We start from the raw sequence: 27,969 nt of genomic DNA, 5'->3' as shown, positions 1-27,969 counted from the left end.
GTTGTGTTTTTGTTTTATTACAAGCATGGATTTCTATTTTTCACAATGACCAAGTAGCACTTTTCATACTAAAAACCTAAAGCACTTCAATTTATTGACCTAAAAATCAAGATCCTCCACCATCTAGGCGGAGGGACAGGAGTGAGAGGAGCGTGGCAAGGCCAAGGCTGAAGGAAATTCAGGCCAGAACTGGGCACAGAGCTAGAAGTGGGGGAAGGAGTTGGGGGCTCACCTCTGGAGATACAGGACTTCTCCCACAGAGCTGCCCCCTCAGGCTCTGGGACAACACTACACCAGAAGGTCCCATCATCACCCCTCCCACAAGGAGAGAGCCCAACATATTTTTTGGTCACAGTGACATTTTGGCTCTTTATCCCTGAGAAGGACTGGCATAAGCTAATGGCGATCGGTGTGATAAAACAGACTGGTATTAATCAGGCTGTGTTCTCACCCCCCAACTTTTCTTTTTTTATCCAAATAAAGGAGAACAAGGTCAAACATTATCATCTTACCTTTATATTAAAGCCTTGGCATTTGTTACAAACACATGAAACACCATAAAAACTGTTCTTGTAATACCACTCGAAAAGACAGCAGAGCTAGGGTACATTTAGACAAGCTCCTGGGCCCTATTTTAAGGTATTTCACTGCCTATACTTATGGTAGGCCGGGGAAAGGATTCCATGTAAACCCAAATGCAGAGACATGGCTCAGAAAAAAAGTCGCTGCTTCCCCTAAAAATAGTGAGAATTGTCTTTGAGTATTTGGCTCAAAGCACTGCCTGCCCCATACTACCCAGGGAAGCAAATCATGAGCTCCTGGATCTGTGGGCACAGACTTTTAGGTCCCTTAATCTTTGGACAAATTGCTCACCTTAAAAAGCAAAGAATATATCAACTTGGCACCATCTGGTCACTAAAAGAGCTGCATTCCTGGAGGCAAGTAGGGGCTCTGATAAACCCCACAAAGCAAGGCCCTCTAACTTTCAAACACCTGTGATTGTTTCTTCCCAAAGAGCTGAGGGCTCAAGTCAGAGGACATTCAGGACCTTTTAGCTCGATGGCAGACAAGAAACCAGACCCCTCTTAGCAAACGGGTCCAGGATCACCGATTCCCACGTGAATACAGTTCTGAGTCAAAAGCCTCTGTGTCAGGATTATTTCAATCTATTTCATGTTGTCTTTCTTCTCAGCCCCACATGCCTCTTACTTCTGGGATTACTTCTTTGGAAAGGTGAACCCTGGACAAAATACATAAGGTCCCCAAGGCTTAATTTCTTTACACGTAAAATGAGGGCAGTGGTATTTATGTCGGAGAATCGCTGTAAAGCAATGAGCTTGGTATAGTGAACACACTACGTGTGCAGAAAGTGTAGCTGAAGGCTTCTATAGGACAGAAATGGAGGACCAGCAGCTCTATGAGAGAAGGAGCAAGAAACAAATATGTAACACTATCATAAATGTTGACAGGACAGTACACAGAGGGTATCCAAATGCCACCTCAAAGACCAACTCAGGTCCTAGAGAAAGAAAACATTCAACACTGGCCTCCAGGAAAGATGAGCAAATACATCAAAGACCGTGCATGATTCGGAGGCATGAAAATAAAATGCTTTCCCGCGCTAACATCCAGACAGACACAAAGACCAGGTCATCTTGTGTCCAGAGTCCTGTGTGAACCCGACACAAGATCAGCACCCAATCCGCAGGTCCTACGGTTCCCTTAATAATCCATTCTTGCATCAAATAAAAAACTGACAAAACTTTTAGATCTTTCATCTTTTTGGGGCGAAATTTAGTCTTAAATTTAGGATTTCATCATTTCTTTTAAGCAAGCAAAGCTACTAAAATGCACTAGCCTGAAGAGGACACACCTGCTTCATTACAGATGCTGTCACATATCTTCTGAGAAAAAAAAAAAAACTAAGATGAGTTTCTCTCCAGGATTCCTGCCTGCTCCTTAGCTTGGAGTTCTTCTAGCTTCTTCTTATAGCGGCTCATGAAGGAATCATCCGGTTCAATCCCTGCATTCTTCAAATGTTCCATGATCTTTTCCAGCCTGAGTACTGATCGGGCTCCCTCAATCTTCCTTGTGCTCAGGTACAGAGTGAACTCCTGGAAATCCAGGAGCTTACAGGTGTCCACAGAGCAGATATTCCTGATACCACTAGTTCTATCCAAATGAGGAAAAAACACCAGTCCTGACAACTTTTCCAGATCCTGAAGGCTCACTTGGAATTCATTTAACTGGGGTTGGAAGCCAATGGCTTCATTGGGCACCACGAAGGCCCCTAGTGCCAGCGGTTCAGCAGACGTCGGGCTTCTGCGAGCCAGGATCACTTTATAAAGGTGCGAGGGGACTGCCACATTGTCCTCACCAATCACCTAAAAACAAAGCAACCATGTTAGCAAAGCTAACTCATGCTAGCAGTGTCCAAATTTTTCCTGAAAATATTTTCAAAACATTTCTGAAAAGGCATTTATAAGCTACCCCACCAATGAATTTAAATTCAAATGCCAAAGGTAATGATAAACCAAAATACAGATTCACAGAAAAGATGAGCATCCAACAGGTAGATTCTGATCATATTTTTAAAAATAATGCCACATCCTCTGCTGTTTGTAGGACAAAGGGCAAAGGAATGTCCTGGGTTTTTAATAGGCAAGAAATGCTGTCATTTTCTCTTCATCACATAGTCAGAACTTCTGGTGCTCTAAACATTCAAAGGTCAAAACTGCCAGCTTGGTAACTCCCAGCTCTAGAAATAAAAATATGGCCTTAGTTTATCAAATTCACTAGGGAGCTAAACAAATAGCTCTCAGAAAAGCAGCCAGACATACTACATTGGTATTACTAGCTCTGGTTTCGCCTAGACTGTAGCTCATTTTTTAAATTAAATTAAGCAAATGTAAATGCTGCTTGCTCAGACTTTTGCACACTCTTGGGCCTATTATCAAACACAAGGTTTCTGAATGTGTCCTCAAACCAAACATTTTGCAAAGGTATCCATACAACAAAGAAGCCAGGGTCAGTCCTGCAAACAACTTGATTGCCTGTGTAGGTCAGCTCTAATAATAAAATAACATTATCAAGGAACCTTTTCAAATTTTCTTCCAATTGGCTTAAAAGCCATATCTGTTTTCTGAAAAAGGAAAACTGAACATCCATTTCCTTAATGGTCTCCAATAAAATGATACTATTCAACTACAATATGTATGTGACTACCCCTCCCGGACCCTTCCTTGGTCCAAGTAGGCATTTGCTCTGGTCAAACCTGCCTGCCACAGGAGGCCCTGCTGGGAGCCCAGATAAGGCAGACGGATGAGAGCTACAAGGATTCTTTCCTGCTTTTCTCAAGTTCCTACCTACATGGCACATAGCCTAAGAATGCCATGGCTATCTGCTGTCTGGCATGCATGGAGGTTCCATTGCCAAGACAAACTGCAGACGGGGAAGCCCCATCTACAGGGTTGATTTCTGTAACTAGTCTCTAAAGTCAGTGAAAGTGGCTGGTAAGTGTTCACTTTAAAGTTCACAAAAATACACAATCTACAAGCACAAAACCCAACACCCCTACAACAAGTCATTTATGCAGCTGGGAAAATGAATGCACTCTTCAAGGCAAAAAACACTGAAGGTGAACTCTATGGAGGTTCACAATAGCCCACAGATCACCAACAGATGTTAATTCAACAATGCAACTCATAGGGGCGATGGCTGGCACTGCTGGAAACACACAAAGGAGCACACTTTACAGTGAATGTCCTGGTGTCTGTTCTCAAGAAGCTTCTTACTGAGAGGAGTCAATCCCCACTGCTTTCATGGGAGGTAGAATATAGAGTACAGACAGCACTAAGGAAGTGAGGGACCGGAACTGAGGGCACAGCTGCAGCTGAGCCATAGTTCACCAAGAGGCAGAAGTGTAACTGGGGATCAAGGGTTAGCTGGGGAGCCAACAGTAAAGCAAATCCCTGATGCCACCTGGTGGACACCTCCACCACTGCAGTACAGTCTCGGACTCCCAGTATGAGGAGCCTTCTAGACCATTCACTTGATTGTTTTCTCTCCTCCTGAACTCTGTCTACAAATAACGAATTTCAAGAATAATTAATTTGTCATGCCCACCTGCTGCCAACCAGGGCTTCTAGTAGGAGTCATTAAACTCCAGCCAAAAGTAAAGGAATTTGACATTTTAAAAAATGACTTCTAACAAAAAATCTTAGGTCTTCAAAAACTCACACAAGAGCTAGAGGACATCCATTACTGCTTTTAAGAACCCTCACGGGACACAACAATGCCTACTAAGAACCACAGGGTATGATTATCTCACCCACAACCTTCACATAATATTCCAACAAGGAGGAGCAAAATACTATCCCTAAAAATAAATAGAAAAATGAAAACTTAGCCACTATCTTCTCTGATTCAGTCTCCTTTGTTCTTAGGAAGTAAACATCTGTAACCTGTTTAAAATAGGAACCAGCGGGGATTCCTGGGTGGCTCAGCAGTTTAGCGCCTGCCTTCAGCCCAGGGCATAACCCTGGAGTCCCAGGATCGAGTCCCACATTGGGCTTCCTGCATGGAGCCTGCTTCACCCTCTGCTGGTGTGTCTGCCTCTCTCTCTCTCTCTCTCTCTCTCTCTCTCCCTCTGTGTCTCTCATGAATAAATAAATAAAATCTTTTAATAAATAAATAAATAGGAACCAGCAACATTTGGAAATTAAGAAAATCCACTGTTTTTTCCTTGAATTTAAGATTTAAAAAAGAAAACCTAATTCTAAAGCTATCTTTTTTGTAAACAACTCAACCTACATAATAAAATTCTCCTAGTTCTGGGAAAACTAGAAGTCTTTCATAAAACATTTCTAAAAACTGATAGGAACTGGAACCTCAGAGACCTGATCAAGTCCTGGCCTTGACACTACAGAGGAAATCCTCGCTGCTGTTAAATTACCAAAAAGCATGGAACTCTTGCCAAGACTGTAACAAAAACTGGAAATCAACTGGGTATAACTGGAAAACACATATAGAACACCTATAAAGCTGGCACTCATTCACAACCTCAAGTCAGTTTTCGTACCTGCTGGCCTGAAGTTTCCTTCCGTCCAAGAGACAGAAATGACAATTTGCTCTTTTCCGCCCCAGCTCCACACACACAAAACTGGGCCTTCATGCTGACTCAGTGCCAGAAAAGCCTGGCAACAAACAATACTCAGGATAGGTCTGCCATTTGTCAGGTCATATACATACTGCAACTGTGCCATAAATAAAATTAAAAAATAAAATAAATAATAAATAAATAAATAAATAAATAAATAAATAAATAAATAAATAAATAAAATAAGTAAAGCAGCAGCACAAGGAAAATATATGTACCTGCTAGAATCACATAGATATATTTGGTTTACATTCCCCTGGGAAGATAAAAAAGAAAATCCAAAAATAAAACTGCTGGACACATTGAGGCCAAACTCTTAAAAAGTCAATCCAATCAAGTGACAGAAAGAAACCATGACAGTGTAATAAATAGGGGCTCCATACCTGAGAGGAAAGAGGAATAAGGAAAGAAGGGAGTCAGGATGTGTGGCAAAGTCAAAAGGCAGGTGGCCAACCCTCATGCTGCATGCCAAGCCTCTAGAGGAACTTGTGCGACAGCAGAGACCTGGGGAGACTGTGCTGCTCACACTGGGCACCTGCTCTGGATAAGGAGGCTGGGGACTGCCAAGTCACAATACCAGAAGCACCACCTTCCCAGACTATCAATCCTACTTGGGAGACTTAGGGTGGGAGTAAGGAGATACTTAACCAGTAAAAATCATTTATTTTTCAATTAAAACAGATACAGAAATGAACAAAAGCTCTGCCTAAAGAGACAACAGGAGATTTCGGAAAAAAAAAAAAAAAATACTTCTGGATCACTTCAGGTGATGCCTCAAGATTCCTGGAGGCATGTTTTTAATTTCCTCCTCCTCTAGGAACTGGTTTGGAATTAGTTTGGAAAGTAATGCTATAGATGAAAATACAGACTGTTAAGTACTTCTAACATTACCACCACCACCACCAAGTTGAAAAATTTGAAGCTCACTTTCTTGTCAGGTCACTTAAAATGTTCGGGCCAGAATCTTCAGGTATGTTTCACTTGTCTGGAATCAATCTCTTCTTGCAACAGGCACATCAGAGAAAGCACATGGATGACCTCAGCTATAATAAAGGGGGTGATTCTGATTAGAGCTGTCAGATGACTCACTTCTGATAAAATCACCGCTACTAATCTTCCCCTGGGCTCACATTCACTCAAGTCCTATGACACTGTGATCCTTTCCTGTATATTCTAACAGACATTTCTGCCTGGCTATAAGGGATCCTCCTTTTGGCCCATTTTCTGTTCTTATTTTTTGCATGCTAGCAAAAATCACTTGCAACTGCTCTCCATCCTGACCATCTTTTACCTCCTAGCTTTAAGCTGCTATATGGGAAAAGTACAGCAACTCCTTTACTGCTTTTGAAGGCTTCGAAGAACAATGCTATAGAATAACTGGCAGCTCTCATACAAGTAGACAGATCCATATTTGGATCTCCCCTTTGACAACGACTAGCTATGTGACTTGGACTTGACTCCTTTAAGCCTCAATTTCTTTGCATATAAAAGAAGATGACCAATACTGCTTTGTAAGAACTGCTTGTGAGGACTGAATGAGACAACATGTCTAAGACTGCTTATATACCGGATGGTAGATTAACACCAGTTCATTTGCTTTACTCCCTCCACAGTATACGCATACATGTGTCATTGTCTAGAAAGAAAACGAAATAAACACTCTTGTTTTATTAGCTATATTCTCCTAAAATCAGATTCAGAATATAGTTGTAAACAAGCAATAAATATTAAATGGCTGGATCTGAGAAAAGAAAACACTTCCCAGGCATTCTAACAGACATACATAATTGCAAGACATTCCCCTGAAAACAGGAATTCACAATTCAAATATTTATTCATTGAGAGGAACAGACTGCTCTCTAGGGCTGGGCAATGCTATGTCCCCTATTTCAGCATCACTAAAGGATGTGGTCTGATTCACAACTGTTTTATTATGAATTGCTAGAGAGCAGCCTGAATGTTTTTGAGCTGGGCGTTTAGGTTTTGGTCACTGGGCCCCAACTTTTCCTTTTATTTCTGTCTCCTTCCCTGTATGAAGCTCTAACCCAACTGTCTGAGGAACTTACTGTTTTTCAGCACATATCCTACTTTCTCCTATCTCTTCCCCGCGGCTAGCTTTGCCTCCCATGTCTGTTTTCCTTAACCAAACTGTCCTAAGTTTACGTGTATGTATATATGTGTATGCATATGTAAAAAACTTTTGGCCGAACTGAATTCTTAAAATGGCAAGCTGAAACAATTTTTCCAATTTAATTTACCAAAGGATCATATTTTGCTTTCATGCTAATAGGTACACCACAGATTTTTAACTTTAAAATTCCACTTGAAATCATTTAATCTAAAAAAATAATGCCACATCTAACAAAAGCTCCATTACTACAAAAGAGTTAGTGAAAAAATATAAAAAAGTAAATCACTTTGATACGATTCTAAAAGAAAAAAGAAAAACAATATTCTTCTCCAGGGAGATACATTCCTATCAACATTCACCAATGCATATGCACACACAACACACACACACACACACACACACACACACACACACACACACAGGTAAGTGCTTTCTTTATGACCAGGGTCTATAAATCTCAAAAAAAACACCAAGGAACAATGAAGATGGGAAAAAAGGCCTTCCCGACAGTGAACCACTAGAGGCAATAGAATTTGTATACTATGTTCTTTGGGGCTCTCTCTCTACCCACTATAAAAGGCTAAAAATAAATGTGGTGAACACACATGACAAGCCAACAGCAGCCCAAGCACTCAAGAATCAACTTGTCATCCAGATCCTGGTTTCTAAATTACTAAACCCCATTAAAAGGAACCAGAGCTCCTTACAGAGATGGCTGATCCCAGAGTCTGGTCAAGATGAGCCTGGAATATCACATTATGCCAGAAAGTAGAAGTGCTAAGAACATGATGAAGATGTGTCAGAGCACACGGGAGACAGCCTGAAAGGGGTCCCACTGGCCAAATTGGAGACAATTTGAGCATCAAAATGTACACAGAAGACTGATTAAAATTCATTGAATAAAATAAGAATCCATCAGTTCATACTGATAATAAATAAGAAGGAAAAGCTCTTCCTACAGTAGAATGTCAATTACTAAAAACAAAAGAAATACTAATTAAAAAATCATTACTTGCCAACAATTATAGTAATAACTGATTCAGGCCAGAATATTCAGTGGCTGCTAAAACTAGCAGGTGACAGTTTGAAGAGGAAAAGAATACTTACACAGTCTCAAAGGACTTTTACAGACAGCTGATTAATTTCAAAGGGGAAATGATAACTTAGCAGTGAAGAAATCTAGAAGACACCACCTTTATCAAGTGATCCAAGTTAGTATCACCATAACAGGACAACCAGATAGTATATGCATGCTGTTGTGATGCACCAAGAGGCACACAAGCTCACCTCTGGGATGTTCTACCAGAAACATAACTGAATTTAATCAGAGGAAACAAGAGACAAACCCAATTTAAAGAACATACTACCAAACAACTGGCCTACATCCGTTAACAATGTCAACATTATTAAGGACAAAAATGCTGAGGAACTACCACTTGAGATTAAAGAAGACTAAAGATTAAAGAGACATGACAGCTAAATGCACGCAATCCATGATCCTGGACTTCATTCCAAATCTGGGGGGGAAAACTGTATGAAGAATATTATTGGAGCAAGTGGCAAAATGCGAATACAGACCATTCTCCAGATAATATTCTTATATGTCGAATTTCACAAATTTGATAATTATATGGTGGTTATGGGAGAGAATATTTAGGGGGAAAGGGACAAGATATCTGCAATGAACTCTTGAATGATTGAGATATTAATCAGTATAAGGTGTATGCATAGAGAAGAGGGTGCAAACACTGCAGAATGCTAACAACTAATGAATCTAGGTGAAACATGTAGGAGAGTTCTTTATTCTTACAACTTTTCTACAAATTTGAAATTATTTCAAAGTGAAATGTTTAAAAATATCAACTTGCTTTGCCAAGGATGTGCAAAAAACTAATGAATAAATATTAAAGGAGGTTTCTAGTTCAAGATGGCAACCTGGGCCCAGGCTTCTGCTCCTCTTCTTCCCTCAATCTAAAAAATATACATACACACCCAAAATGGCAGCAAGCAGGCCTGTCACAGAACCAATTCATGCAAGTACAGAGAATGACAGAGTAATGTGTTAGTGGACTAAGAAGTGCCATGAATTTCTGGAAGACAGAGATGCTGACATGTTAGATAAAACAAAGAGGAAGGAGTCAAAGCTTGGATATTCACAGCCCCTTATGTTGTGCTCCAGTAAGTAAAGGGTGTCAAAATCAAGGTGTGAGACAGACGAATCCACCTACAGAATTCTTGAGTGACCAAAAGCAGCAGGCCCTTGTCCTGCCTCCAGGATGAAGCTGGAAAAATATTTCCTAAAAGGATGATTCTCAAACTTTACAGTGTACATAAAACTGTCTGGAGAGCCTGTCACATAGCAAGAAAATTTACCATCCAACGACTCTTCCAGAAAGAATCTGAGGATGTACGCCAACAAAACAAAACAAGGAATCCAAGGAGGAGGAAGAGGGAGCACAAGATAAAAGGGACCTAAGCTAACAGCTATCTGTAAAGAAACAGAGAGATGTGCAGCTGACTTAAAACTACAACAGCTTACAGAGATTGTCCAATGATCAGTTCATCATTCCTTCAACATTTCACTCATCATTCCCTCCATGAAATGCTTTCTTCACTTGGCTTTGGGGACACCACTCTTCCCTGATTTTTCTTCTGCCTCAAAAATTGTTTCCTCTTGACTTCTGAATGTCTGAGCCCGCCAGGGTTAAGAACTCAGATCTGTTCTCTCCCATCTATATTCACTTACATGATTTCATCACAGCTTTAAATACCATCTGCTGTGCTGACCACTCCCAAGCAGATCACTTCAACCTCTCCTAAGAACCAAACTCATAGCCTGCTCTGGACATCAAATAATCTCCCATTCACACAGCCAAAACCACCCCTGATTTCCAGCCTCCAGACCTGCTTCTCTCTGATCTTCATGATCTCAGACTGAAAGCTAGTGTTACTACTCTTTACCTCTTTGTCTACAACTTAACCCATTAGGAAGTACCATCCGTTCTACTACAAGGCACATCCTAAATGAGACCATTTCTCACCATTTCTACCACCACTCCCCTAGTCAAGCCATTGTTACTTCTCATTTAGACTATTCCATCAGCCTTTTAGGTGGTCCAGCTATTCTTCTATTCCTCACATACAGCAGCCAGAGTGGGCTTTAAATTTCTAAACAAAGGTAATAAGTAAATAAAATAAAATAAAATAAAATAAAATAAAATAAAATAAAATAAATAAATAAAATAAAATAAAATAAAATAAAATAAAATAAAATAAAATAAAATAAAATAAAATAAAGTAAAATAAAATAAATAAAATAAAATTCTAACCAGATTATGCCACTATCCTGATCAAACAGCATCGCGCTCTGTGAATACAATCTGGATTTCTTCCCACTGCCTCCCTCTACCTTGCCCTCCTCCTCTTCGGTGCTCTCTGCTCTAGTCAGACTGGCATTCTGCAGCTCCTTAAATATGCCAAGCTAACCTCACCCTGGTGTCTTTTCACTTGCTGGAAAACTCCTCATATACGTTACTCCTCCTTCACTTCACTTAGGTTTCTGCTCAGCCTCACTTCCTCTTAGCAGCCTATTCTGTCTTTCTTTTCCAACCTTGTGTTTTCTTTTTCTAATATGGTATTTTGTTTATTGTGCATCTCCTCCACTATAACCTAAGCTCCATATAACATACAGCTTTGTTTGCTGCTATTATCAGAAATGCCTAGAATGGTGCCAGGTACACAGTAGGAGCTTAATATATATTTGCTGAATGAAAGGAAGAAAAGAAGGGAGGGTGGGAGAAAAGGGATGGAAGGGAGGAAACCAACGGTTCATATTAGAACAGAAGTCAGAGGATTCCAAGAATATCTTTAAGAAGAAACTGATTTGCCTTTTTAAAAAATAGGATGATAGAAAGGTTAAATGGTCTGCAATAGAAAGTAAAAGCATATTATTATATTTTTTAAAATAGCAATTATAATACCCTGTCTCCTTTACTTTCCACCTCCCAAATTTTTGTTGTTTGTGGTAATACTTATCTCTCCAGTGGCACAGACTTAATACAGGATCATACCTACTTCTTTACAAATGGAAACGTTCTACTTAAAGATTCACAGTACTGGGATCCCTGGGTGGCGCAGCGGTTTAGCGCCTGCCTTTGACCCAGGGCGCGATCCTGGAGACCCGGGATCGAATCCCACGTCGGGCTCCCGGTGCATGGAGCCTGCTTCTCTCTCTGCCTGTGTCTCTGCCTCTCTCTCTCTGTGTCTATCATGAATAAATGAATAAAAATTAAAAAAAAAAAAAAAAAAAAAAAAGATTCACAGTACTATACATGCTGTTTTTACAGTTTTAATAGAGCCAGGATTATAAAACTCAAAGACCAACAAGGGCTGGGCAGGAAATATAATGGATGAAATGGGCCAGGTGAAGACTATGATGAATGGAGGAACATGGGCTCCATTGAAGGAGAAAGCTATTATTCTCATCTAGTGAGTGCACCTAAGGGAATATGTGCCAAGTGTCGGAGTCATCTGTTTTTAAGAGAACCTAATACCTGGATTTTTGTGTGAAATCTCTTCCCAATTATGAAAAATTACCAACTGATGAAAAAACAACATACTATCTGAACCAAATCAAATAAACTATGGGCTGGATATGACCCAGGAACACTCTGTCTTACATCTCTGCTATAGGCAGAGCTCAGACCAAATTAGAACTAGTAAATACAAGTGTAAATGCTATAAACCTCAACAATACATAAATAACAGATCAAGAAGTAAAGGTATATGTATACTATATAAAGGTTATGATGTAAAATTTACCAATAGAAGAACTAAAAATAACATGAATGACACATAATGTAACAGCTTGTGAAGTGAACTAAAGAAATTTCATATATTTCATAGTAAAAGCAGCAACAGAGACTGTTTAAAATGGGTAAATCGAAATTAAGAAATACAGTTTAGCACCCGTTATTCTCAGATAGAGAGATAACCAGAAGAACTAGGAAAATGGACAGTGGAACTGGGACCAGGAGCTGACTATTCCTCTCACTCATATCTTATACTATTTGAATTTCATTATGATATCATATACTTTAATGTTTAAGGTTTAACATTTTCATTACTATTCACATATAGTTCCATAACAACAAATTTTTATCTATGTATTTATTTTTTAACAACAAATTTTTAAAGTTTAAATTCAAGGCTCATTAAAAGATGGGCAATTACAGGGGCACCTGGATGGCTCAGCTTAGCATAGTCTGCTTATCCCTCTACTTCTGCTCCTTCCCCAGCTCATGCGCATGCTCTCTTTCTCAAATAAATAAATAAAATAAAATCTTAAAAAAAAAAGAGAGATTGGCAATTATGGTTTCAATGCCATAGCGGGGGGAGGGGGGCATCAAGATTAAACTATGTTTAATATAAGTATCTAGTTTCACAACTTTTTTAAAGATTTTATTTTTATTTATTCATGTCAGATGCAGAGAGAGAGAGGTAGACATAGGCAGAGGGTGAAGCAGGCTCCCCATGTGGGACTGTATCCCAGGACCCCGAGATCACAACCTGAGCCAAAGGCAGATGCTCAACTGCTGAGCCACCCAGGTGCCTCTAGCTTCACAACTTCTAACATAATACATAATTAATGAAAAATAGATTCAAAGGCTTTAAAATTAATAGAAAGGTATCTGCTAAGGTTCTATAGAAGAGAAAGGAAAAAAAAGAATCTAAGAAATTCTTCCTTACTAAAAACTTCCTTACTAATTCCAGTACTCTGCCCCACACTTTGATAAAAAAAAAAAAACACATACCAAATTAATAACCTTTTATAATTGGGACACCTGGTGGCTCAGTGGTTGAGCATCTGCCTTCGGCTCAGAGTGTGATCCTGGAGTCCCGGGATCGAGTCCCACATCGGCTCCCTGTCTCACATCGGCTCCCTCTGCCTATGTCTCTGCCTTTCTCTCTCTGTGTCTCTCATGAATAAATAAAATCTGTAAAAAAAATTTTTTTAATGACTTTTTATAACTTAGTCCAAATGTATTTTATCTTTCAGATATTATTTGACATTCTTGATATGACTATGGACATTTCCTGATTTCAGTACAAATGAAGTTTCCTTTTCTGTTCTTTTGGTACTACTCATTTCTGATGGTTTTGAGGATGAGAAAAACAAAAATATGTACTTTATCTGTCATGATTTCTGGACTCCAGACAGACTGGCCCCAACAGAAAGGGAGGCAGAGAAAGTCACCATAGGCCTCTATTACTATTACACTGCAGGTGTTCAGAGCTTCAGCAAAATCTGAGTAAAAGTTATTAAGAAAGAGAATTGATAACAGTTGCTGACTCAAAGAAATTGAGAGAGATAATTTGTGGACGTGAAATCCAGGAAAGAAAGGAGAAAGTAGTCAAGAGTATAGGTTAAGGCATGTCATTTATAATTCTGTATACATTCCTCCTCCCACATGACAGGTACTTGGAAGATTTGGTGGATTAAAGATTTACTAATGAGCATGAATAGGTCCTGTGAGTTAATATGGACATGGGAAACTAACAGTACAGGTTCAGAGCACAGAACTTGAAAATAAAGACCAAAGACCAGTAAGGCTTTCATGTAAAAACCAAAAACAAGATTATTACTCAAAGTCTACTCTTCAGGAAGCTGATCTTAACTGCTCTCACACATTTTATCACCATGGCACTAATTCAGGTGAGGAGAACTGACAAGTCTCTTTTAAAACTCTCTTTAAGACTTGAATAGCAGTTACTGATGAACTATTTAGGAGAAGCAAGGTTAGTCTTTAGTGGGTGGTTTTATATACTCTAGTGTAGTGCAGGATTGTTGTATAGAAAAGATACATCAAAATATATATACATATATGTATGTTTCATTCTCAATTAATTTCAAATATAGAATTTATAAGATTAGTACAAAGAACACCTGTGTGCCCTTCACAGCTTCACCAACTGTTACCACTTGGCCCAATACGCTTTATTACTCTCTTTTCCTCTATTTTTCTTTTCCATAAACCCTTCGAAAATAAGTCATAGACACATCCTCTAGGATGTATTTCCTAAGAGTAAAGACATTCACTTATATAATCACAGTATGATTATCAAAATCAATAAACTTAACAGACTGAAAACATACAGTGATCTAATCTACGTATCTCAAATGTTGCCAACTGTCCAATAATGTCCTCTTTCATCACGTTTCTATTCTGATCTAGGATCTGACCTCAGATCACACAATGAATTTTGTTTTCAGGACTCTTTAGTCTCCATTTATCCAAGGTAGTTTCTCAGCCTTTGTCTTTTATGATGCTAACATTTTGGAAGAGTACAAGGCAGCTGTTTCACAGAATGACCCTCAGTGGGGTTTGCCTGGTATTTCTGCATGGTGAGATTCAATGTTATGCTTTTTGGCAGAAATATCACAGAAGTGATCCTGTATTCTTCTCAGGGCATCCCACCAGGAAGTACAGCTTATCAGTAATGCCATTACTAACAGTATTAATCTTGATCACTTGGTTAACGACAGTTTCTCCACGTACAGTTACCATTTCTTGCTTTGTTATTAATAAGTAATCTGTGGGGGATCCCTGGGTGGCTCAGCGGTTTAGCGCCTGCCTTTGGCCCAGGGCACGATCCTGGTGTCTTGGGATCGAGTCCCGCATCAGGCTCCCAGCATGGAGCCTGCTTCTCCCTCCTCCTGTGTCTCTGCCTCTCTCTCTCTATGTCTATCATAAATAATAAATAAATAAATCTTTAAAAAAAATAAGTAATCTGTGGAGAGACTTTTAACTATATAAACTTCCTCTTTCCCATAAAACTTGCATCACTAGTTTTAGCATCCACTGATGATTCTTGCCTGAATCCCTTATTGCCATGATGATCGCAAAATGATTTTTTTAAGGTTTTATTTATTTATTCATGAGAGACACAGAGAGAGGCAGAGACAGGCAGAAAAGGAGAAGCAGGCTCCCCACAAGGAGCCTGATGTGGGACTTGATCCCAGGCCCTGGGATCATGCCCTGAGCCAAAGGCAGACGCTCAACCACTTAGCCACCCAGGTGTCCCAAAATGATTTTTTCTAACTCTTTCATTCTTATAAATTTATTAGTTGGCATTCTACACAGTAAGCCGAAGTTTTTCCTTACACTCATGTATTTATTTATGAATTAGAAGTAAGGATTCGCGGCAGCCCGGGTGGCTCAGCGGTTTGGCGCCGCCTTCAACCCAGGGCCTGATCCTGGAGACCTGGGATCGAGTCTCACATCAGGCTCCCTGCTGGGAGGGAGCCTGCTTCTCTCTCTGTCTCTCATGAATAAATAAATAAAATCTTAAAAAAAAAAAAAAAAAAGAAGAAGGATTCGTATTCAACTCAATAGGTCTATAGTCAATTATATTATACCAAATAGCTCCAGACACAGTAAGGTGGAACTCCTGCAAGTTGATGTCTATGTCCTTTTGACAAGTCCCCACCATTTGAGCACTTCTTGCTTTCTGGCACAAGATGTTCCATTTTGTACTTTCCCTGTACCACCCCTGGAATCAGGCACTTCCTCACATGCCCAGTTCTTCTAGTAGGAGTTGCTTTTTTTAGAAACAAGATCTGGTCTTAAGGTATTGCTCACTGCTAAACTGCATATCACTGCTTCTAGGCCCACTGAGCAGAAAGAACTGGCAGATACATAATATTTTGTGTAAGTTCTATTTTTAAAAATTATATCCAATTTAAGAAAAACAATATACTTTCTACTACACAGTAAGCTTTCAATTTTATGAAAGCAAAGCACACATAAAACAAACTTGATCAGGCAGCCCGGGTGGCTCAGCAGTTTAGTGTCTGCCTTCAGCCCAGGGCGTGATCCTGGAGTCCTGGGATCAAGTCCCATGTCGGGCTCCCCGCATGGAGCCTGATTCTCCCTCTGCCTGTGTTTCTGCCTCTCTTTTTCTCTGTTTCTCTCATGAATAAATAAATAAAATCTTTAAAAAAAAAAAAAACTTGATCACTTAATGTTTAAAGGTCAAAGTCAGGGGGGCACCCAGGTAGCTGGGTTTAGCATCTGCCTTTGGCTCAGGTGATGGTCCCAGAGTCCTGGGATTGAGTCCCGCATCGGGCTCCCTGCTTAGTGGGGAGTCTGCTTCTCCTTCTCCCTCTGCCCCTCTCCAGGCCTGCCCACATACATGCGCTCTCTCTCTCTCTCAAATAAATAAATAAAATCTTTAAAAAAAAAGAGTCAAAGTCAGAAGAATCTCTTTTCCAATGGTAAGAGTAAAGAGGATTTAACAAAGATCAAGAATAACTCATTTTTTAAAAATAAGAAACTATAGGAAGCTTTAAGCAATTTTTTTCTTCTAATGTAACAGAAAATACTAAAATTAAATTAGCAAATTGATCAGAGGAGAGAAATTAATCTGCTTCAAATTCTGACTCCTTTGCCATTCTTGCCCTCCCATAAGAACTTCTGGAATATTCTGAGGTTGTGAGAACCAATGTGAACACCCTGGATACTTACTCATCAAGTGGGACAGAACATACCCTAAAGTTTTGGGTTTTTTTTTTCCTAAATCTGTTTCTCAGGTCATTCAGTTTTATCACAGACTCTTAAGTAATCATATAACCTAATCAATATTTATTAAATATAGAGCTGAGCTAGGTGTTCCCTCCAAATACATCTCTTTGACCTACAGGAAGTCCTTCAATCCCTCTTTACTAACTGTATCACCTCTTCCTCCTCACTCCACTTGGTTCCCCACCCTGTACAGAACTCACAGCATCACTGTATCAATTCAGCTACCCTCTAGATGCAATTCTCAATTTTCCCAGGATCCTGAGATGATGACCTGAGCTAAAGGCAGATGCTTAACCAACTGAACCACCACCCAGGCACCCCAAAACCTTTGTTTAAAAAAAAACAAAAACTCAAGCGTGTAAAAGAAAAGCCATTCCTCCCACTTTTTCACTCACTGCCATCTAAATGTCCTCACCCAAAGAGTTAATTTGTGGTTATGCTTTCCTGTATTCCTTTATCATCCTCACTCCAGTTGCTTGAGTTTGGCCCTGTATCTGTTCTCATATGGACCACTGCAGTAATGTCCCATTCATTTCCTCATCTCTCACTTCTCTCTCACACCCCTTCCTTACCTACCTCTACCTCTCTACACGGTGCTGTCAGAATACTCTTTATAAAACCCAAAACAAATGTCTCCCATGCTTAAAAAAAAATGTATGACTTCTTACTATCTAAAAATTAAAATCCAAACCTTCATGGACTACAAAGCCCTTTACTATCTGGCCCCTGTCCTACCTATCATAGAAATCCTCATCTACTTTGAGGCATCCATACTTTTTTGTACTCTCAGCTCCAATCTTTATCAATGATACCTGAATTCCATTATGCTGTTAATCACAAACATCCTGTGCTTACACTGCTACATCTTTTGGAATTCCCATGCTCCCCTCCTGACTCAGTTTACTCTTTTTGCTCCTCATTTTCAAAAATTTTAATTCCAGTATAGTTGACAGTATTACATTAGATTCAAGTGTACGCTATGGTTGTTCTTTGATTCAGTTTAGTCTTGACTCATCTGTCAAGATCTAGCTCAAAAATAACTTCCTTGTTAAGTCTTCCCAACCCACACCAATAGAGTTGGTCAGTCCTCTTATGATACCCCTTCATCTATGTATTTATCTCTAGTACAGCATATCACACTTAAGAGTGATTAACTGATAATAAGTCTGTCTCCCTTTTTTATATTTTTTTTATTTTTTTAAGATTTTATTTATTTATTCATGAGAGACAGAGAGAGAGAGAAAGAGAGAGAGAAAGAGAGGCAGAGACACAGGCAGAGGGAGAAAAAGGCTTCATGCAGGGAGCCCAACATGGGACTCGATCCTGGGTGTCCAGGATCAGGCCCTGGGCCAAAGGCGGTGCTAAACCGCTGAGCCACCAGGGCTGCCCCCCGCCCTTTTTTTGTTTTTGTTTTGTTTTTTTTTTCTCCCTTTCTCAACTGTGAGCTCCTTTAAGTCAGTGTTTGCTTTTTAATGCATCAGTATATCCCCTCTGCCTATTATTCCAACAACAGGTGTTCAATAAATAAAATTAAAAAGTAGAATACAGAATGAAATTATAATCTCATACAAACAACATAAGCCTGAATGTTAAAACATGTCCCTACCTGGTAACTAACTGTTTTCTTTCCATCACTTCCAGTCTGAGGTAAGGTCAACGGTCCAGATACTATCCAGACATCTTCAAACCTCTCTGTCAGTTCTCGACAGTACATTTCTATTCTGAAAAACAAAGTAAAAAATGGTGTGATATTCTCACAAACATAAATGCAGAAAAGAAGCAAACCATATCAAATCCCTATGAAAGATACAGGGAATGCTGAATTTGACAAATGAATGTGAACAAGATAATATTGCACAAAACATTATAACCATATAAACAATTATTTTCCCAGTTCTTTGCTGCACAAGAAAACTTAAAAATTATACATACAACCAGCTACATTATCCCATGTGTGCATTCAATATACATTTTAGAACTGAAATTCTGTTTCATCTTCTCCCTTATCTTTCTATTCTGTAGTTCTCAAACTTTTCTCAAGAGTTACATACCACTTCAACAAGTTGATACATCTTATTTAACCATTTCTATTGTAAGGCAATTAGGTTTATACTAACATTTCCTATATGATGCAACACTCCTTAGGATAAATTTCAAGGGCCAGAATTACTTACTGATTATACTTTAATAACATTTGATTATACGCAAAAGCAATATTTTAAGGGTATTGCACCAATTTACTCTATAAACTCCAAAATACGACACCAGTTTCACAGCAATCTTTACAGTACCGGAATTTATCATTTAAAAATGGTTTTGCTGGGGGATCCCTGGGTGGCGCAGCGGTTTGGCGCCTGCCTTTGGCCCAGGGCGCGATCCTGGAGACCCGGGATCGAATCCCACATCGGGCCCCCAGTGCATGGAGCCTGCTTCTCCCTCTGCCTGTGTCTCTGCCTCTCTCTCTCTCTCTCTGTGACTATCATGAATAAATAAATAAAAATCTTTAAAAAAAAAATAAAATAAAAATGGTTTTGCTGGGACGCATGGGTGGCTCAGCGGCTGAGCATCTGCCTTTGGCTCAGGGCGTGATCCTGGGATCCAGGATCAAGTCCCGCATCGGGCTCCCTGCATGGAGCCTGCTTCTTCCTCTGCCTGTGTCTCTGCCTCTCTCTCTGTGTGTCTCTCATGAACGAATAAATAAAATCTTTAAAAAAAAATGGTTTTGCTAATTTACTAGATAAAAATGGCAAGTAGGTTTAACATGTACTTTCTTATACTGCAGATGGGAGAGATTTATGAGAGATAACAATGAATGTTATCATCCCTCAACTTCCTTATCTGAAAAGTAAAATCAACAGTACTGTAACTCACAGCATATATGCCTAATTATAAGGTAAATTACCCTCCCAAAAATATATTCCTTGGGAAAGGAAAATTTTGGTGTTTTTTTTTTTTTTGAAGATTTATTTATTTATTCATGAGAGACAGACTTAAAAAGAGAGACAGAGACACAGGCAGAGAGAGAAGCAGGCTCCTCACAGGGAGCCCAATGCGGGACTCGATCCCAGATCCCGGGATCATGACCTGAGCCGAAGGCAGGCGCCCAACAGCTGAGCTACCCAGGTGTCCCAAGAAAGGAAAATGTTAAATGTTTCCACAGGTATGCGACCAGACAAAATAAAGAGGAAACTACATAAGACAAAAATCCCAGATCCTCAACAAATAATCTGCAAGGTTAAAAAAAAAACAGAAACAAAAACAAAAACTAAAACAAAACAGGAAGAGAAACTACCTACAGATTTTTTTTAAAGATTTTTTTATTTATTTATTCACTCATGAGAGACACAGAGAGAGAGGCAGAGACATAGGCAGAGGGAGAAGCAGGTTCCATGCAGGGGGGCTGACACAGGACTCGATCCCGGGACTCCAGGATCACACCCTGAGCCAAAGGCAGATGCTCAACCACTGAGCCACCCAGGCATCCTCACCTATAGATTTTTAAAAGTACTAAAAAAAACATATCTATGTGTGGTCCTTGTTCAAATTCTGATTCAAACCAATCAACCAGAAAAAAAAAAAAATTAAGGGCGATCAGAGAAATTGGAACACTAAGTTGTAAAATTGGCAATAAGGCATTACTGTTTAATTTTTTAGAGGCAATAATCATGCTTTGTTTCTATTTTTAAAAACTCTTCATCTTCTAAAAATATGTTAAAACATTTATAGATAAAATAACTTAGCTATCACCTGCTTAAAATAATGAGTGGGGGAAGAGAGGGTATGTAGACAAAACAAATGTGTAGCCATGACTGACAACTGTTCATCTTGAGTGTGGGTGCTTTCTTAATTATTTTAAACCACAAAGTAGTTTGAGGAAAATGTAATAGCCTAAAACAATCTCAATCAGTGCTAGTTTTAGATGCTTAAAGAGATCCCTGACAGAACTCGTTAGAAGTGTCAAGAAACTTGCAAAAAAGCCCACATGATTTTATAGTTATAGATTTTATCAAAAACTGGTTAACAGTTATGTTTAACTGTACCAAAACTTTTTTTTTTTTTTTTTTAAAGGCTCAGCAACTCTTGAAATACAAGTAGAAAAAAAGATGGTGTCCTCTGGACATACACAAAAATCTCTTCCTCAGTACAATATTTTGAGCAGTTTGACTTGACTTCTGGCCGGTGGCAAATAGGATCAATATGCCTGGCTGTTTTGAAGTCTGTACTCCCACAGACAACTGAACTCCCAACACACAGCAAAGTACTTACCTTCAGTAGTGCTAGCTTTTGATAAAAAAAGAGAAACAGTTAATGAGTACACTAGTACATTCTCCTGGCACATCATTCATCGCCCACAGAATCACATTTTAAAACTCTCACCACTCACCTGTTCCAATATCCAGCATTATTATCAAAATTCTGAGGTACAATATTAGAAAGATAAAAAGTTTCAGCCATGGCTTTCTGTGAAAAGAAATAAAAATAGTAACCTGCAAAGTAATGCCTTCCCCTTTGAGATTTTAGAGACATAGAAGGCCAGTTCCTTATATGTGAGCTCTAGGCAATTACAATGACTACTTGTTTAAATAAATGGAAGTCACAGCTATTCCAGGTCAGAAAGCTCAATAACGATTATTCAAAAAAGGGATATAAAAAAGTAGTTTGGTGTGCCAGCTTTCTTTGCACTTCTTAAAATTCAAACCTGTAATGCAGACTCTACGAAAAAGTTTCTATTATAAGGCTAAAGGATAAATTCTGGCTTTCAGCCTCTGGCAAAGAGTTTCTCCACAAAGGTCAACTTATAGAAAATTTATTTAAGGAATACAATACAAACATATTAGTTCAAAAGTGGCAGAGAAGAATCCTTTGTTCTTCTCAATCTCTGGCCACTGTGTTCATTCATTTCACACTCCTGACCCATAAATACCAGGCTGTCACTATCACTTCCTTCTACTGAACTGTATTAACTACCAATGCCATCAATTATCTTCTCTTCAAGCAGTGGTTCTCAACCTTGAATGCACACTGGAATAACCCAGGAAACTTTAAAATATTGGTGTCTAGGTTCCACTCCTTAGAGTTTCTGATTTAATTGCTCTAGGTCTGGGCATCAGGATTTTTTGAAACATCCCTGGGTGATTATAATGAGTATCTGAGGTTAAAAACCACTACCTTAATGACAATAATCACCAACGATTGATGCAATAAATATCCATGTCATAAAAGATATTTCTCTCCTTTTTATTGGCAGATAACTTACCCTAAGGTAAAGGAGATTAGAGAGACAGGACAACTTAGTATATAATTCATGACTGAATACTGAATCAAAAAAAAAGCTGTAAAGAACACAATTGTGACAATTTGGCAAACCTGAGTATGAACTGTATATCAAAGATTACTGTACAAATATTCAAAAATACATATACACACACTTCTTGGTATGATAGTCTTGTCATATATACCAATATTGTCATTCTTAGACGACACAATATTCTGAGTAATCTATTTAGGAATAAAGTGTTATGATGTTTACAACTTACTGTTGATGGTTAAAAAAGATTTTTCATATACATACATACATATGTACGTATATACAAAGAAAACATATCAAAATGGGTTTGCTGGGGCGTCTCGGTGGCTCAGTAGGTTAAGCATCCAATTCTTGACTCTGGCTCAGGTTGTGATCTCAGGGTCATGGGATTGAGGCCTGCATCAGGCTTCACACTAAGTGTAGAGTCTGCTTAGGATTCTCTCTCTCAGGACACCTGGGTGGCTCAGCGGTTAAGCATCTGCCTTTGGCTCAGGGTGTGATCCTGGAGTCCCGGGATTGAGTCCTATATCAGACTCCCTGCATGGAGCCTGCTTCTCCCTCTGCCTATGTCTCTGCCTCTCTCTGTGTCTCTCATGAATAAATAAACAAATAAATCTTTAAAAAAAAAAAAAAGATTCTCTCTTTCCCTGCTCCTTCCCCCTTCCTAAAAAAAAGTGTTTGCTGTACTATCTTTTCAATTTTTCTATAGACAAAAATGTTTTTTCTGTACTCTCAACCCTTCTACAGGGTTGAAATTTTTGAAATTTTTGAAATTTTTCAAAATAAAAATGAATATATAATTAGCTCCTCAGAGCTCTCCAGTTCTCTTTTACATATAGCATTTAGCTTTACTTTTTCAACTTGTTTAAGAATATCTCATTATCTGAGCAAAAAAAGGAATTACGTCAGAAAGGAAAATACAAAATAAGAGTAGTAATTCTCAAATTTTAAGGTTTGACTCCTATGCTTTTAATGCCCAAGTCCTATGGTATACAGACTATCAGCCCCACATTCCCATCCTTCCCAAAATATATACCTACAGATGAAAATTTGTTATTTCCTGCTGGAGCCATGTGTCCTCGTGACCACCCGCTCCCAATATAGTCTTCATTGAAGGCACTGAAGGTTGGTGGGATGTTGGGATCAGGCTTGAACTTACAATGTTTTCTGTTGGCATCACCTGAAGAAAAACACACAAAATGGTAAGTTATCAGTGGACAAATATCCCTCAAGATTTTCTAAGCAAGGCAAGCTGTTTGCTGCTGGCTAGTATCTCTCTGAGCAGCTAGTACTTAGTGATTGAATGCATGTCTCAAGTTCCTGGGATAGTTCAGATACCTCATCTGAATTTAGCAAGGACTAGTCTAGGAAAGAATGCTTTTCATACAGTGTAGCTATCTCATATACTTCTGTTTCTAGTCTTTCCAATTAAAGGCAAAAAAATCCTCTGGATAGTATTTAAGTAAAAACAATGACCAATTAAATAGCTGAACTATATAAAAAGCTTACCTACATAATAAATTCTTGCTTTTTAAAAAGACCCTCATGTATCATATTTTGTGCAAATACATTTGACAAGTTTTTATGTACTAAAATAATGGATATATATATAGTCATGAAACAATTTGTTCTGGGCAAGCAGAGCCTATGGAAGGGGGAGAGTGTCTGTGATATCTTGCTTGCTGCCTCCTAAGCCATGACAAAACATTTAGGTTATGAATTCAATTCAGAAATTCCTAAAACAAAATATCTGAGTAACATATGGGAAGGAAAAAAAATCTCAATTTTATTTATATTCTGACACCTCCAGAATAGTTTGCCACAGTGGACTTGAGAAAATCCCAATACTACATTTTCCACTGTCATTAGGCCACATCTTGTAAAATTACAGAAATGATAGGAATAAACAGAACACAGGCTGCTTCTCAAAAAGTTTTAAATGGAGACCAATGAAGTTACTGATTCCAATGTCATCTCATTCAGCCAGAAAAATTTCAAATGATCAGATCCCAAGACAGAATAAATGATCTGATACCTAGCTTTTTAGAACCACTTTGTAAAGAAAAAAAAATAAAAGAACTATTAGTGAACTTCTCTTACATATTATTATCACTGGAATCACTTCCTTATATGCCTGGTTATCTCTGCCTGGTGCTCACTGCCTTTGAAAATTCATCTGTGGGATAAAGATCTCTTCATTGAGGTAAATGTAAATTTGTTTCTATTAGGTTATCTGGAGGCACAGCCAGTGGAGGACCATGTTATACCAATTTCACGGCTTAAGGACTTGATCTATACAGGCTCCATGGCTTTGGGCTATAAGTCTACATGATAGCCAGTCTGTGGCCTCCACTTCTCTGGAACAAACTTTTTATTTTCCTTTCGACCCTTTCAGCTCAGTGCCAAGAAAACCTTCCACATGGTCTCCTATGGTAAGCAGGCAGGTTAGTTCTAGCCTCCCCTTCCTCCCCACAGGGTACAGCCCTTTGGAGTTCTAGGCTAATGTGGGGAGGGTCTCCTATAAGATAATCTACCGTAGAGGAGTCTTATGACTCATGTTCGGTCTCCCTCACCCTGCAAAGGTGCAGAATCAAAAGCAATGTGGTTTTGGTTTACCAAGACCACTCTTACCTCTCTGGATTCTGGCTTTCCCTTAGACATTGGCTTGGCAATTCACCACAATCATGCTGACTCTTTTTTTAAGTGATTTTTTTTCCTACATACTTCTTACATACTACTACTAACATTTCTTCTTGTTTTTAGCAGTTAGTCTGAGTAATCTAGTCTGTCATTACTGAAAACAAAGACTCTTTATACTAAAATAAAGTACGGACATCTAGGTGGTTCAGCAGTTGAGCATCTGCCTTTGGCTCAGGTCTGCCTTTGCCTGGGATCAGGTCCCGCACTGGGCCCCTACAGGGAGCCTGCTCCTCCCTCTGCCCATGTCTCTGCATCTGTGTGTCTCTCATGAATAAATAAGTAAAATCTTAAAAAAAAAAAAAAAAAAACTAAAATCAAGTAAATCTCAAATATACTGCTTCCTGTTTTCAAGGTACACAGCCCACAGGATTTACAATGTGAAATACAGTGTTTTCTTATATGCCTCTGAAAATGGTAATTTAATAGCAGAATAAAATTAGTAAAGCTGAAATTCCTTACATCTTGGAAAAAGTTTTGTATTTAAAGGCCTAATGAATTTCATTAGGCTTGAGACTAAATCGAGTTTCTCTTGATATAAGTTTATAATCAACTCTCAACTGCTATGATGAAGTTTCCAACTACATCAGTTTCCTTCTAGCAGCAAGCAAAATCCAGGCCTTACAGCAAACTGAAAGGCAAATAAAATATGAATAAAACACTATGAAAAAGGTAACACTTTATCTCATAAAATACCCCCACAAATCAATTCAAAAAACAATATCCCAATTGAAAATGGTAAAAATAACTCACAAAGAATAATTCACAAAATATTAACTTTCATTGGTAACCAATAAATGAAAATAAAATCGGCTATTAAATTGGTAATCCTTATTATGAGTGAAAGGCAAGACAAGTAGTTAACAGTTTAAGGAAAGTAGAATAACATACATAAAAATCAACTTAACATTAAACGTCAAAGTCTGATCACCTTAATTACAGGAATCCACCAAGACATAAAAACATATAAAAAATACAACCAGGAACAGATTTACATGCCTGCCGACCTCTCCAGTCTTATTTCACAGGTTCTCCCTTGCTCTGGCCACTCTGGCCTTCTTTTAGTTCCCTAAAGGAACCAAAACTCTTCACACTGGGGCCTTCAGAGATGCAGCTGTGCTTTTCTTTCTGTGTGGAATGCTCTTGTCCACAATCCAAGGACCACTCAACTCCTGTGCCCAGGTAACAGCCATCCACCCTCCAAGCCACTTTCTTGGAGAAGCCTTGCTAATCAAAATCAGGTTCTCCTACATCATCGCTCATCACATTCTTTACTGTTCCCTATTTATACTAACCCAACTTGCAATCACTTGTCCTTTAGAACAGTTATTACCAATAATAATTATACATTCATGATTATTTGTTTGATAGGTCAACCCACACCCCACATACCTCAAAGTGCCAAGACCATAGAGACTATCTGCTCTGGTCCCAACGCTCAACACAGTGCCAGACATGTGGCAGGCATTTTTAAATTATTTGTGGAGATTAATGAACAAATAGTGCTAGTTGTAGTAATATTTAGGACAGAGCCTCCAACTCATATGTCGAGATATTGATTGATCCTCTCAGCCCCTTAGAAAGCTGGGAAGTCTGGAGCTCCTTGGCTACCAAGTAGGTCCATTTATCTAAGTGAGCTAACATACATCATCATTTTCTTTTTCTTTTTTTTTTTTTTACATCATCATTTTCTAAAGGTGCTGTAATGTGAAAAAGGTTGAATCAATAATCCTTCTTGTTCTAAATTTGGAAATACCTTTCATCAATGCCTTTACTTCTAACCACCTACCCATTATCTTGCTTTTGGATATATGTTCAAGAACCCATCTGGGCACCCGCTTTGACTGATCATAAGACAAGGCATGATTAGTGTAATGCCTAGTCTCTGTTCCAGTTAAAGGGACTCCAAATTGTTCCAAGAGAGACTTTTCTGCAGAACCTAAAAATGAAAATGGGGAGAGGGAGACAAAAATAACAAATAATTAGTAACTCTTACTAGAAACAAAAAACTCAGTAAAGGGAGAGGGGTCAGACTTACAAAGGACTGGCTCAAAAGTCTAATCCATCAGATCTCATTTTGCAATTATTTCCAAGGCAGAGAAAAGAGATAGCAGGCTTTGCTTACAATCAGTCATGTAGTTTTAACAAAATAAACTGCAGCTATCCCATTAACTTTCTTTTTTTAAGATTTTATTTATTTATTTATTCATGAAAGCCACAGAGAAAGAGAGGCAGAGACACAGGCAGAGGGAGAAGCAGGCTCCATGCAGGGAGCCCGATGTGGGACTCGATCCCGGGACTTCAGGATCACGCCCTGGGCCAAAGGCAGGTGCTAAACCACTGAGCCACCCAGGGATTCCCCCCATTAACTTTTAAATAAGGACCTGATCTTACTGGTCTTTCACATCAAATGTCCAAATCTCTGCCCCACAAAGTACCATGTATTCAACAAAAGCAGCAAAAGAAAAACCCATCATTACTAGTCACTGATATGATTTAATGGGAGAAAGCCTACCTCCTCATTACATTTTAAGACAGTGTGGGGACAAAACACAGCCTTTTATAAACATTTTATTTTTTAAAGGTTTTATTTATTTATTCATGATAGACAGAGAGAGAGAGAGAGAGGGGCAGAGACACAGGCAGAGGGAGAAGCAGGCTCCATGCCAGGAGCACGACATGGGACTTGATCCCGGGATTCCAGGATCACACCCTGGGCCGAAGGCAGGCGCCAAACCGCTGAGCCACCCAGGGATCCCCTATAAATATTTTAAAAGACTATCATCCATCGTTCTGGAACTGAAGAAGAGATGTGCACTGCAGCAAAATAGTAAAACTGGTCTTACTTTTCCTAGTGGGAGAAACCAAGCACACATTTAACAAGGAATCGGCTTCAAAATAATCCTCTCTTGATCCCTTCTCCAGGTCTTCAACCTACCCCAGTAGTTCTCTTGCTAGATGCGAAGTATCAGAAGGAGCAAGAAAAATCTGCATGTCAGGGAAAGTTAAAAAATGAGCATGAGCTTATTTTCATTGTTAAATATAAGGTACCCCTGGTAGCGTGAGGATTTATATACTTTGGAGAAGGGCT

The 27,969-nt window shown here is 39.0% G+C and overlaps 1 protein-coding gene across 5 annotated transcripts in view; it reads right to left on the bottom strand.

The window, feature by feature from the left end:
• Positions 1-493: 493 nt before the first annotated feature.
• The window catches only part of EXOG (exo/endonuclease G), a 28,613-nt gene continuing 1,137 nt past the window's right edge, over positions 494-27,969 (bottom strand). The window contains exons 2-13 of one of the 5 annotated variants that reach the window (XR_005376855.1): positions 27,725-27,866; positions 26,668-26,817; positions 25,341-25,509; positions 23,218-23,361; positions 21,258-21,334; positions 18,480-18,594; positions 13,103-13,285; positions 11,360-11,553; positions 6,086-6,201; positions 5,377-5,414; positions 5,081-5,255; positions 2,247-2,384 (exon numbers count right to left, since the gene is read on the bottom strand). Coding sequence is in view for 2 of the 5 variants with exons in the window: in XM_038570469.1 (XP_038426397.1) it covers positions 1,923-2,384; positions 18,480-18,594; positions 21,258-21,334; positions 23,222-23,361; positions 26,668-26,817 (944 nt within the window). In the remaining 3 variants the exon portion in view is untranslated. Of the gene's footprint in view, positions 2,385-5,080; positions 5,256-5,376; positions 5,415-6,085; positions 6,202-11,359; positions 11,554-13,102; positions 13,286-18,479; positions 18,595-21,257; positions 21,335-23,217; positions 23,362-25,340; positions 25,510-26,667; positions 26,818-27,724; positions 27,867-27,969 lie in introns of all 5 variants that reach the window. The other 4 variants (XR_005376853.1, XR_005376854.1, XM_038570469.1 and 1 more) reach the window with 4 other exon arrangements.

Source organism: Canis lupus, chromosome 23 (genome assembly GCF_011100685.1).
Source record: "Canis lupus familiaris isolate Mischka breed German Shepherd chromosome 23, alternate assembly UU_Cfam_GSD_1.0, whole genome shotgun sequence".
Lineage (NCBI taxonomy): Eukaryota > Metazoa > Chordata > Mammalia > Carnivora > Canidae > Canis > Canis lupus.
This window is presented reverse-complemented; position numbering and strand designations above follow the sequence as displayed.